This window comes from Schistocerca cancellata, chromosome 1 (assembly GCF_023864275.1).
Source record: "Schistocerca cancellata isolate TAMUIC-IGC-003103 chromosome 1, iqSchCanc2.1, whole genome shotgun sequence".
NCBI classification, from domain to species: Eukaryota; Metazoa; Arthropoda; class Insecta; order Orthoptera; family Acrididae; genus Schistocerca; species Schistocerca cancellata.
Genome location: NC_064626.1, coordinates 106964584 through 106977212, shown reverse-complemented (window position 1 = coordinate 106977212; position 12629 = coordinate 106964584). Strand labels below are relative to the sequence as shown.

General features: G+C 45.9%; 1 protein-coding gene across 1 annotated transcript in view; it reads right to left on the bottom strand.

Annotated features, from left to right (window-relative positions):
• LOC126088098 (trichohyalin-like) overlaps positions 1-12405 on the bottom strand; it is a 55137-nt gene extending 42732 nt beyond the window's left edge. The window contains exons 1-2 of the mRNA XM_049906562.1: positions 12354-12405; positions 1840-4142 (exon numbers count right to left, since the gene is read on the bottom strand). Coding sequence (XP_049762519.1) covers positions 1840-4142; positions 12354-12405 — 2355 coding nt within the window. The remainder of the gene's footprint in view (positions 1-1839; positions 4143-12353) is intronic.
• Positions 12406-12629: the final 224 nt, after the last annotated feature.

Here is a 12629-nt window from a genome sequence, read left to right as displayed (position 1 = left end):
CAGCTGATGTATCAGGCTCCCTTTTTGTGGACGATTTTACCATCTATTGCAGCGCGCAGTGTACACGTGTCCTGGAGCGCTGTCTTCAGCGTTCTCTTGACCGTCTTTACTCCTGGAGTGTCGCCAATGGCTTCCGTTTTTCTGCCGAGAAGACGGTCTGTATTAACTTCTGGCGCTACAAAGAGTTTCTCCCACCGTCCTTACGACTCGGTCCCGTTGCTCTCCCAATCGTGGAGACAACCAAATTTTTAGGCCTTACATTTGACAGGAAACTTAGCTGGTCTCCACATGTCATATTTGGCCGCCCGTTGTACCCGTTCTTTAAATGTCCTTCGTGTTCTCAGTGGTATGTCGTGGGGAGCGGATCGAACCGTCCTACTTCGTCTATATCGGTCGATCGTCCGCTCCGAGCTGGATTATGGAAGCTTCGTATACTCCTCTGCACGGCCATCCATCTTACGCCGCCTCAACTCCATACAACATCGGGGTTTACGACTTGCGATCGGAGCATTTAATACTAGTCCCGTAGAGAGTCTTCATGCTGACGCTGGCGAATTGCCACTCACCTACCGGCGCGATATACTGCTTTGTCGGTATGCCTGTCGGCTACTGTCAATGCCCGACCATCCGTCTTACCGTTCCTTTTTTGACGACTCTCTCGACCGTCAATACGGGTTGTATGTCTGCCCTGCTACCCCCTGGAGTTCGCTTTCGTCGCCTCCTTCAACACCTTAATTTTTCACTCCCTGCAACCTTTAGAGTGGGCGAGAGCCACACGCCACCTTGGCTCCAGGCTCAGGTCCGCGTTCACCTTGACCTCAGCTCGCTCCCAAAAGAGGTTACCCCCGGTTCGGTCTACCACTCCCGTTTTTTGGAACTTCGTTCGAAGTTCATCAACATGACTTTCATTTATACAGATGGCTCTAAGACCAATGACGGGGTCGGGTGTTCCTTTATTGTCGGGCACAAAGTTTCAAATACCGGCTCCATGGCCATTGTTCGGTCTTCACAGCTGAGCTCTTTGCCCTCTACCAGGCTGTTCTTTACATCTGCCGCCACCGACATTCTGCTTATGTCATATGCTCAGATTCCCTGAGCGCCATCCAGAGCCTCAGTGATCCGTACCCGGTTCACCCTTTCGTACACCGGATCCAACGCTCTCTTCAGCAGCTGGTGGACGTCGGTTCTCTGGTTAGCTTTATGTGGGTTCCTGGCCATGTCGGTATCCCTGGGAGCGAAGCTGCAGATGCCGCGGCCAAGGCTGCGGTCCTCCAGCCTCGGACAGCTTCTTGTTGTGTCCCTTCGTATGATTTTAGCAGGGTCATTTGTCGGCGCATTTTATCGCTGTGGCATGCCGATTGGGCTGCACTTACAGACAACAAGCTTCGGGCCTTAAAACCTCTTCCCGTGGCTTGGACGTCCTCCTCACGCCCTTCTCGGCGGGAGGAGGTAGTTTTGGCCCGGTTAAGAATAGGACACTGCCGGTTCAGCCATCGCCATCTGCTGACGGCTGCGCCGGCGCCGTTCTGCCCATGTGGGCACTTGCTGACGGTTAGACACATTTTAATGTCCTGTCCAGATCTTAACACACTGCGCCTCGATCTTAACCTCCCTAATACTTTCGATGCCATTTTAGCGGATAACCCACGAGCAGCTGCTCGTGTTCTTTGTTTTATCAATTTGACAAACCTCGCTAAGGACATTTGATGTTGTTTTTTAATCCAATGCCTGTCAGTCTGTCTTTTATCGTGTTTTCCCTTTTAGTTGTTGTTGTCAACTTGTGACTCGCGGTGCATTCTTAGAGTAGTCAGGGCGCTAATGACCATTGAAGTTGTGCGCCCTCAAACCACAAGAAAAAGGCTCTGTCTGTAGGCTCTGTCTGTAGGCTCTGTCTGTAGGCTCTGTCTGTCTGTAGGCTCTGTCTGTCTGTAGGCTCTGTCTGTCTGTAGGCTCTGTCTGTCTGTAGGCTCTGTCTGTCTGTAGGCTCTGTCTGTCTGTAGGCTCTGTCTGTCTGTAGGCTCTGTCTGTCTGTAGGCTCTGTCTGTCTGTAGGCTCTGTCTGTCTGTAGGCTCTGTCTGTCTGTAGGCTCTGTCTGTCTGTAGGCTCTGTCTGTCTGTCTGTAGGCTCTGTCTGTCTGTCTGTAGGCTCTGTCTGTCTGTCTGTAGGCTCTGTCTGTCTGTCTGTAGGCTCTGTCTGTCTGTCTGTAGGCTCTGTCTGTCTGTCTGTAGGCTCTGTCTGTCTGTCTGTAGGCTCTGTCTGTCTGTCTGTAGGCTCTGTCTGTCTGTCTGTAGGCTCTGTCTGTCTGTCTGTAGGCTCTGTCTGTCTGTCTGTAGGCTCTGTCTGTCTGTCTGTAGGCTCTGTCTGTCTGTCTGTAGGCTCTGTCTGTCTGTCTGTAGGCTCTGTCTGTCTGTCTGTAGGCTCTGTCTGTCTGTCTGTAGGCTCTGTCTGTCTGTCTGTAGGCTCTGTCTGTCTGTCTGTAGGCTCTGTCTGTCTGTCTGTAGGCTCTGTCTGTCTGTCTGTAGGCTCTGTCTGTCTGTCTGTAGGCTCTGTCTGTCTGTCTGTAGGCTCTGTCTGTCTGTCTGTAGGCTCTGTCTGTCTGTCTGTAGGCTCTGTCTGTCTGTCTGTAGGCTCTGTCTGTCTGTCTGTAGGCTCTGTCTGTCTGTCTGTAGGCTCTGTCTGTCTGTCTGTAGGCTCTGTCTGTCTGTCTGTAGGCTCTGTCTGTCTGTCTGTAGGCTCTGTCTGTCTGTCTGTAGGCTCTGTCTGTCTGTCTGTAGGCTCTGTCTGTCTGTCTGTAGGCTCTGTCTGTCTGTCTGTAGGCTCTGTCTGTCTGTCTGTAGGCTCTGTCTGTCTGTCTGTAGGCTCTGTCTGTCTGTCTGTAGGCTCTGTCTGTCTGTCTGTAGGCTCTGTCTGTCTGTCTGTAGGCTCTGTCTGTCTGTCTGTAGGCTCTGTCTGTCTGTCTGTAGGCTCTGTCTGTCTGTCTGTAGGCTCTGTCTGTCTGTCTGTAGGCTCTGTCTGTCTGTCTGTAGGCTCTGTCTGTCTGTCTGTAGGCTCTGTCTGTCTGTCTGTAGGCTCTGTCTGTCTGTCTGTAGGCTCTGTCTGTCTGTCTGTCTGTAGGCTCTGTCTGTCTGTCTGTCTGTAGGCTCTGTCTGTCTGTCTGTCTGTAGGCTCTGTCTGTCTGTCTGTCTGTAGGCTCTGTCTGTCTGTCTGTCTGTAGGCTCTGTCTGTCTGTCTGTCTGTAGGCTCTGTCTGTCTGTCTGTCTGTAGGCTCTGTCTGTCTGTCTGTCTGTAGGCTCTGTCTGTCTGTCTGTCTGTAGGCTCTGTCTGTCTGTCTGTCTGTAGGCTCTGTCTGTCTGTCTGTCTGTAGGCTCTGTCTGTCTGTCTGTCTGTAGGCTCTGTCTGTCTGTCTGTCTGTAGGCTCTGTCTGTCTGTCTGTCTGTAGGCTCTGTCTGTCTGTCTGTCTGTAGGCTCTGTCTGTCTGTCTGTCTGTAGGCTCTGTCTGTCTGTCTGTCTGTAGGCTCTGTCTGTCTGTCTGTCTGTAGGCTCTGTCTGTCTGTCTGTCTGTAGGCTCTGTCTGTCTGTCTGTCTGTAGGCTCTGTCTGTCTGTCTGTCTGTAGGCTCTGTCTGTCTGTCTGTCTGTAGGCTCTGTCTGTCTGTCTGTCTGTAGGCTCTGTCTGTCTGTCTGTCTGTAGGCTCTGTCTGTCTGTCTGTCTGTAGGCTCTGTCTGTCTGTCTGTCTGTAGGCTCTGTCTGTCTGTCTGTCTGTAGGCTCTGTCTGTCTGTCTGTCTGTAGGCTCTGTCTGTCTGTCTGTCTGTAGGCTCTGTCTGTCTGTCTGTCTGTAGGCTCTGTCTGTCTGTCTGTCTGTAGGCTCTGTCTGTCTGTCTGTCTGTAGGCTCTGTCTGTCTGTCTGTCTGTAGGCTCTGTCTGTCTGTCTGTCTGTAGGCTCTGTCTGTCTGTCTGTCTGTAGGCTCTGTCTGTCTGTCTGTCTGTAGGCTCTGTCTGTCTGTCTGTCTGTAGGCTCTGTCTGTCTGTCTGTCTGTAGGCTCTGTCTGTCTGTCTGTCTGTAGGCTCTGTCTGTCTGTCTGTCTGTAGGCTCTGTCTGTCTGTCTGTCTGTAGGCTCTGTCTGTCTGTCTGTCTGTAGGCTCTGTCGTTTACGACCAATGTTCTACGCCATGTGACATTTTTTAAAGTAGTACACCATTTCTTGTAGACACGTTGGATCGTCCACATTACTACATCGACAAAGCGGCTGAAACCTAGTTGTCAAGGGAAGTCAGGATTCGGTTACGATCGTGGACGGGTTGGTTCAAATGGCTCTGAGCACTATGGGACTTAACATCTATGGTCATCAGTCCCCGAGAACTTTGAAATACTTAAACCTAACTAACCTAAGGACATCACACAACACCGAGTCATCTCGAGGCAGAGAAAATCCCTGACCCTGCCGGGAATCGAACCCGGGAACCCCGGGCGTGGGAAGCGAGAACGCTACCGCACGACCACGAGCTGCGGACATTTTGGACGGGGCCATAAACAGTAATTGCAGACTCGGCAATAAATAAAAAGTACGACACGTTATTAATGAAGGAATAAACACCTGTAAATAATAGTGTTTTGAGTGCGTTACAATTTAGCAAATCACCATAAAATACATACAGAGAATGTTTAAAAAGAACAAGCCACTGTGATCACAGCTGAAGGCCTTACACAACAAGAATGGCAATAAATTAAGAATGTTTAAGAACTCGCTGCAATTACAATTTACAGTATTGAAATATTAAAAAGTAAGAGGCCACAAACACAGCAGAAGGTATCAGACGCCAGGAATGGCAGTAAATAAGGTTTTAAGGCTTGCTGCTAAAATACAAATATCGAATTTTTTTTCCAAAGCAAATGACCACAATCACGACTGAAGGCCTTACACGCCATGAACGGCAATTCTATAAAAAAATTTACAAACCTGCTGTAAAACGGCAAATACAAGCAAAGGTTAATTAAAAGAAACAAGCAACTGATTACCAAACGGGTGAAATAAGATGACGGTAACCTTGTAACACAATCCTTACACTGCTAGATTTATTCCAGAAGGCGACCAGAACTATTAACTAGACATACATAACCTTTAATCTAAGTGTTACAAGGTATGGTAATAAATAATACAATAAAAGACAAGGACCAGTCACAGATGGTGCTCCAGGAATCGAACTCTGAGAAGGTCTAGCAACAAACACTTTCGCGGGCGATGAGATAGGCAGCCAAGAGTTGCATTCACTTCACAAGACGGTACCTCAGACTTTTGGCGATCTGACGAATGACGAATGACGAATGACGAATGACGAATGACGAATGACGAATGACGAATGACGAATGACGAATGACGAATGACGAATGACGAATGACGAATGACGAATGACGAATGACGAATGACGAATGACGAATGACGAATGACGAATGACGAATGACGAATGACGAATGACGAATGACGAATGACGAATGACGAATGACGAATGACGAATGACGAATGACGAATGACGAATGACGAATGACGAATGACGAATGACGAATGACGAATGACGAATGACGAATGACGAATGACGAATGACGAATGACGAATGACGAATGACGAATGACGAATGACGAATGACGAATGACGAATGACGAATGACAGTCTTGTTGAAGCTACCTGACGTCTAGTAAACCAAATGCAAGAATTGAACAACACGCCAAAGCCGTAATCGGTGGACAACACTACACCCCCAGAATACTGTGCTTAGAGCGCCCGGAATGAGAAAGGAATCACTACCACCAGAGTAGAAGAATCACAAACGGCCTACAATCAAGAAAGCTGTCAAAACTACATGCCTTACCAGACACTTCCGTTACACACTCTAACCCCCCAGGAAAGGTAAATGGGGCGTTAGTAGCCACCAGGCAAGAAAATACCACTGGTTGAACTTAACAAAAGGTAAGTAAATAGTAATAAGTAAATAGTAATAAGAAGTCGAGGGAAGATAATCAGATCCACTTTTTCCAAACACTCCACTCGCTGCTCTTCGCCTCGGTGACACTTCGAGGAGCAACACGAACCCAAGTCACTGGAGAGTCGCGAGGTGTCACAATGGTGGAGGTTTCTCTACTTGAATTGAAATGCACTCATCTTATCTGGTTTACGACGAGGTCGTGCACCCTCGTGACCACAGCCCTTCCACCCGGCAGTCCATGAGCGCTGCCAGCGGTCCCGGTGTGTTCTCGCACTTTGCGGACCAGGCTCCTCCTAAGTCACCAACCGTACTGCGCCACTCGCACGACACGGAAAATCGACGACGTCGCCTCAAAGATAGGGCAGCAGTTACTACGTATCGATAACCTCCGCTGCTGCCACTAGCGGACAGGCAACACTTGCGAAACGAGTGGCGCCAGTCAAGACGAGAAGAAGACAAACAACCGCAACCGTGCCAACTAAAGGATACGGTCTGGCCTCCAACAGGAGGGCGGAAACCTACAAACAGCACCAACGCGAGCTGCAGCACGGCTCTGTGGCCAATTGCATTCGTGCTGTGGTGAGGACAAACATGCTAACACTCCTGCAATCGTCCGCCTACTTAGTTATCCGTGTGTAGTGATTTTATATCTCCCTACTGTGAGTTTCGATGTATGCGAACGAAGGCTATCTATAAGTATATTAATTACGCAATGGAATACTTAAAGCAATATCTTAAAATGTGGCTCTGTCACTAAGAAATGCCACCCTGGAGGAGGTGTTTAGAGTACAAAGTATAAAGAAACATTAACTGTTCCCCCAGTAAGAACACCCTACATCATGAACTTATCCAGTGGATTCTTTCAATCAATGTGAGGTTAATCAAATATTGAGTCTCGTGTTCTACTGAAACGGACCAAGTACTTTCTCCGGTAAATCACAGACTCAAGGTTGGTTTCTCCCGTCGAACCTTCTAGAACAAATTTCCTTTCCCCCCCCCCCCCCCCCCCCCGCTCCATGCGGATTTGGCAACGCCCACATTAAAAATCGCGGGAAACAGGCTAGCGTACGTGGCTCCCTGCTAACGGCTGGTGCCGCCGGATGCAAAATCCTGCCATTGTACAAAGCTAGTTCCTTTTCTGCCATTCTGTTAAACCTCCATGTGGACCCACATTGCATCACTGATTCTATGCAGATCCACTCAATTTTTATTGCAAAGACTTTCTCTTGCTGTAAAGGGCCACACGACCACATGGTGCTACTTCTACATCACCTCTACCTCTCCAAAGTGACCAGTGGAGCTTTTCAGGTAATCATTAATATCTACATCTACATCTACATCTACATCTACTTCTACAGGCTACTCTGCAAATCACACTTAACTCCCTGTGCAGAAGGTTCATCCAAACACCTTCACACCAATTCTCTATTATTCCACTCTCGAACAGCGCATGGAAGAAACGAACACCTGTATATTTCCGTGTAATGTCTTATTTCCCTTATTTTATTGTGATGGTCGTTTCTCCTCTTGTAGGTCGGCGTCGAACGAAATATTTTCGCATTCTGAGGAGAAACTTTCTGATCGAAATTTCGCAACAAGATCCCACCGCAACGGAAAACGCCTTTATCGTAATGATTTCCAATCCAAATCCTGTATCATGTCCTTGACACTGTCTCCCATATTTCTCGATAGTACAAAACGTGGTGCCCTTCTCTGAACTTTCTCGATGTACTCCGTTAATCCAGTCTGGTAAGTATCCCAGTAGTGTATTTCACATCTGCGGGGACGTAAATAACGGTTGAGTCATTCGAACTTTACATGCAAATGAGGCATCTATATTTTTCATTTGCAGTACTCCAAAAGAGGACGAATAGGCGTAGTGTAAGGCAGTCTATGAAGTAGAACTTTTGCATCTCCTAAGTGTTCTCCCAATAAAACCCACTCTTTGGTTCGCCTTTTCCACAACATATTCCATATGTTGTTCTCGAATGTAAGTTGTACGTGATTGTAAGTCCTAGGTATTTAGTTGAATTAACGACCTTTATATTTGACTGATTTATCGTGGAACCGAAGTTTAAAGTGTTCCTTTTAGCGCTTATCTGAATGACTTCACACTTTTCATTATTTAGGGTCAATTGCCAACTATCGCACCATACAAATATCTTACCTAAATCGTTGCAGTTGTTTCTAAATACTTTACTACACGATAAAAAACGTAAAACGGCTGCTCAGGTTGTCTCCTAAATCGTTTATATGTATAAGGAACAACAGAGGCCTGAATGAAATTTTCAGTCTGCAGCGGAGTGTGCGCTGATATTAAACTTCCCGCTGAAGAGCTTCTGTGAAGTTTGGAAGGTAGGAGACGAGGTACTGGTAGAATTGAAACTGTGAGGAAGGGTCGTGAGTCGTGCTTGGGTGTCGCAGTTGGTAGAGCACTTGCCCGCGAAAGGCAAAGGTCCCGAGTGCGAGTCTCGGTCAGGCACGCAGTTTTAATCTGCCAGGAAGTTTCAGCAGAGGCCTATAACACACCCTTAGCGAACGCCACAAATCACTTTTTTACTCAGTGACATTCCGTCAGTTTCTACATAGTGACCTCTGTCAGGAAATCGCGAATCCAATCGCAAAACAGACGATATTTCACCAGCACGAAATATGATTACAAGCCGCTTGTGAGGCACGGTGTCAAAGGCCTTCCGGAAATGCAGAAATACGGATTCAATTTGCAATCCATTGTCGATAGCACTCAACACTTCATGTGAGTAAATAGCTAGTTGTGTTTCACAAGAAAGATGTTTTCTAAATCCATGTTGACTGAGTGCCGCTAGGCTGTTTCCTTCTAAGTAATTTACAACATTCGAACACAATATATGTTCAAAAATCATACATCATATCAACGTTAATGATGAGTCTGTAATTCAGTGTGCCGGCCGGAGTGCCCGAGCGGTTCTAGGCGCTACGGTCTGGAGCCGCGTGACCGCTACGGTCGCAGGTCCGAATCCTGCCTCGGGCATGGATGTGTGTGATGTCCGTAGGTTAGTTAGGTTTAAGTGGTTCTAAGTTCTAGGGGACTGATCACAACTGCAGTTAAGTCCCATAGTCCTCAGAGCCATTTGAACCATTTTTTTTTTTTTTTTTTAAATTCAGTATTGCGTTAGCATAAGCTGAAAGGAACCTAACTGGTATACAATCTGGACCGGAAGACTTGCTTTTATCAAGTGATTTAAGTTTCTTCACTACTCCGAAGATATCTATTTCTAAGTTACTCATATTGGAAGCTGTTCTTAATTAGAAACCTCGAATATTTACTTCGTCTTCCTTGGTAAAGTGTTACGGGAAGGCTGCGTTTAGTAACTCTGCTTTGGCAGCAATGTCGTAGATAGTATTTTCATTGCTACCACGGAGAGAAGGCATTGATTGTGTCCTGCAGCTAATATACTTTACATGCGGCTAGAAACTGTTTGGATTTTCTGCCAGGTTTCGAGACAAATGTTCGTTGTGGAAACTGTTATAAGCATCTCACTTTGAGGTCCGCTCTAAATTTGGAGCTTCTGTAAAAGATCGCCAATCTTGCGGGTTTTACGTTCGTTTAGATTTGGCATGCTTTTCTCGTTGTTTCTGCAGCAGTATTCCTACCTGTTTTGAGTACCATGGTGGATCGGCTCCATCTTTTGTTAATTTATTTGGTATAGATCTGTTACATGCTGTCTATACTATTTCTTTGCTTTCAAGACAGATCTGTTTTACATTTACATTGTTAATTTGAAAGGAGTGGAGATTCTCCCAGGAATGTGCAGAGCGAATTTTTATCTGCTTTTTATGAATAGACATATTTTTCGTTTATTTCTGGTGGATTTGGGAGTTACGGTATGCAGTCTCGCTACGAGAATCCCGTATTCACCCACCCTGCATCCTTTTTCATGCTCGTTATTAGCTCAGGATTATTTATTGTGTTTTCATAACCGTTTATTATTCAAGTAGGCTCATGTAGTAACTGCTCAAAAAAAACTTACCTTTAACTAAACTAAGTGTATCGTATCTCACGATCCCCCCCCTCCAACCCTCTCCCCAGTCGGATCTAACATTCCTTATTTCAGTAGTCGAACCACACCTCATTCCCTTCACCCACAGTTCAATGCAGTCTGCTCTTGAGACTTACCAAATTTGCGTGTTTCATTCCTGCAATTGTAGCGTCAGATTTTGAGAACAATACATGATACAGCCTAATGAAATGCAAGGGTGTTCGAGGTTCATTAAACAGCCTGTGGCATGCTCTCGAACGTATTTATTTTCTTTGTTTTCCTGACTTGGTAGCGACTGAACAAAGTAACACAACGTTTTACAACGCTTCGTTCAGGGACGCAAAGTCCTCTACCAAAGTCCCAATTGTAGTTTTCACCTGCATTCATTTATAGTGACTTGTTTTTTGACACGTAATGTACCTTTGTACAATTATTTAAATACAATGGTATTTGTAAACTTCCCTATTGCATTGTTTGTAAATAAATAAATACCTTTCAGACTCATTTAATGTAAAGAGACGAGATAAAAATTACGAAAGGTATACGTAACTATAACAATTGCGTCTTCACAGTTACTTCCTTGGGCGCCGTGGGAGAGGGTGCTCACAAGAATCCCTAACTTTTGGCAAATCTCCAGAAATGTCTGAGTTTAGCCAGTGAACCCGTAGAGGATGACGTAAGAGGCTCACTCTGACTGGCCGTGCTTTTCCGTCTTAGCGAGTCGTCGTGTACGATTGTACAATTTATTCTACCCATTTTGCCGAGAGGCTTTCAAAGTTTATGTCCCTCTCAGAAGCAGTACCAGAGCCGTCGAGTTCTTTGTAAATTACAATTCCATCTCTTGTGACTCTAAGTGATAAAGCGGGAAGCTTTATTATCCGGATTAAGATTCGAAAGGAATGCCATTATGAAGTACTTATTTACTAAACACCATAAACTGAGAATATCGACACAATTATTAATGATTAAATGAAAACTAACAATTTCCTGAGAGCATGGTGTTGTGATAGAATTAGATCAGAAGGCATCCTCTTGGCGACCGGCGACTAAAGTGCGCAGCCTACAGCTAGTACTTACACTCGTGATATTGCGTAACCGGTCGTACATTTTCTTTAGTTCAAACCTTATTCGTTTATTTATTAATATGCTCGATTTCTGGCGTTGTAATATTGTTGTAAGAACGTACTTACGACGTGTAGCCTTCTCCTAATCTCTGCATCGGAAAAAGCGACTTTTATTAGCAAGATTACTTACGTCGCGCTAGAATAATTGTGCTTTTCCTACGTATCTAGCTGCTGACGTAACGGGCGTTTAGCCACAGCGCCTCACATCATCATCCGCTGGTAACGCCACAGTCCACCGGCTCCTTCAGCCAGCGTGAGAACTGAAATCTTACTCCCGACTGTGCGTTCTGCAGTACCACTTTACTCACTGAACGCTACATATCTGCAGACGCGATACATATTTGTAAAACTGGAATATAAGGAAATAAAATGTGGCTTAAACGGAAGGGGTACTTTACATGCTGTCCGAAACTAAAATAAAAAGACAACATATTTAGAATTTTCTCTTAATCAATCATGAATAAACCGTTACGAAGGCAATAAGAATTGCTCTGGTCAAACAGTAGGTGGGCTGTTCACACACTGAGGTGTTCACCCAGTGACAAATTATGAAACGGAAGAGTCGGCCAAGAAACAGGAACCGAGTTGGCTATGGCCTTTTCGAGGAAATCATCCTGACATTTTGAGAATACTGAAGGAGCGATCTGTTTTACTTGCTAAAAACATTCAACAACTTAGATCGCATAAAATATTTCTTTATTTAAGACAACCGGTTTCGACAGACTTTGCTGTCATCTTCAGATCTCAAAAATCTTTTTGTTCTGAAAGGTATTCATTTTACGTTTATCCACATGACAACCTGAGGTGAGGTCCAAGGTAAAATGAATAAGTTTCACAACTAAGAGTTTTAATACCTGAAGATGACAATCAAAAATCCGCCGAAATCGGATGTCTTAAATACAGAAATATTTTCGCGATCTATGCTGTTGAATGCTTCTAGCATCCTGTCATTCGCATCAAGTGAGCACGTGGCAGCTGAATCTGGATCGCTGGAAGTCGCTTTGTACCTGCTTCCTCCAGACTGCAAGTCCGGCTCTTGACCAACATACTTTGCTGTGTAGCAAACTGAAAAACACATTAAAAACTGTACGAGGCACGCTTAGAGTTGTGCGCTGGAGCCCACTCTGCGTTTTTAGGTGCATTAAACGGGCGAAAACTTCGCTTTCTGGCACCTCCCGCCACAAAGCACGTTCCCTTCTCGGTGTTTAATCGCCCTGCAGCCTCATCCCACCCTGCCAGACGAGCAATGAGGGCGTGCGGCGGCAAGCGGCCGCGTGGCCCATTGTGGTCCTCTTAATGGATTTCCGATTGTGTCCCGCAGATTGTCCTCACAAGTGTCATCACGAGAAACCGCTTCGTCATAATTATACAGTTGCGAGCAAAACGTGGCCGTTCAGTTTTCTTTATTTTGCTTCTGAATGCCTCTCATGTGCCCGCTGGGAAGAAATTAACTAGCGCAGTGTAGGAAAACCCTGACGCGAATAGTCAAGTATCCTGCATAGTCGTC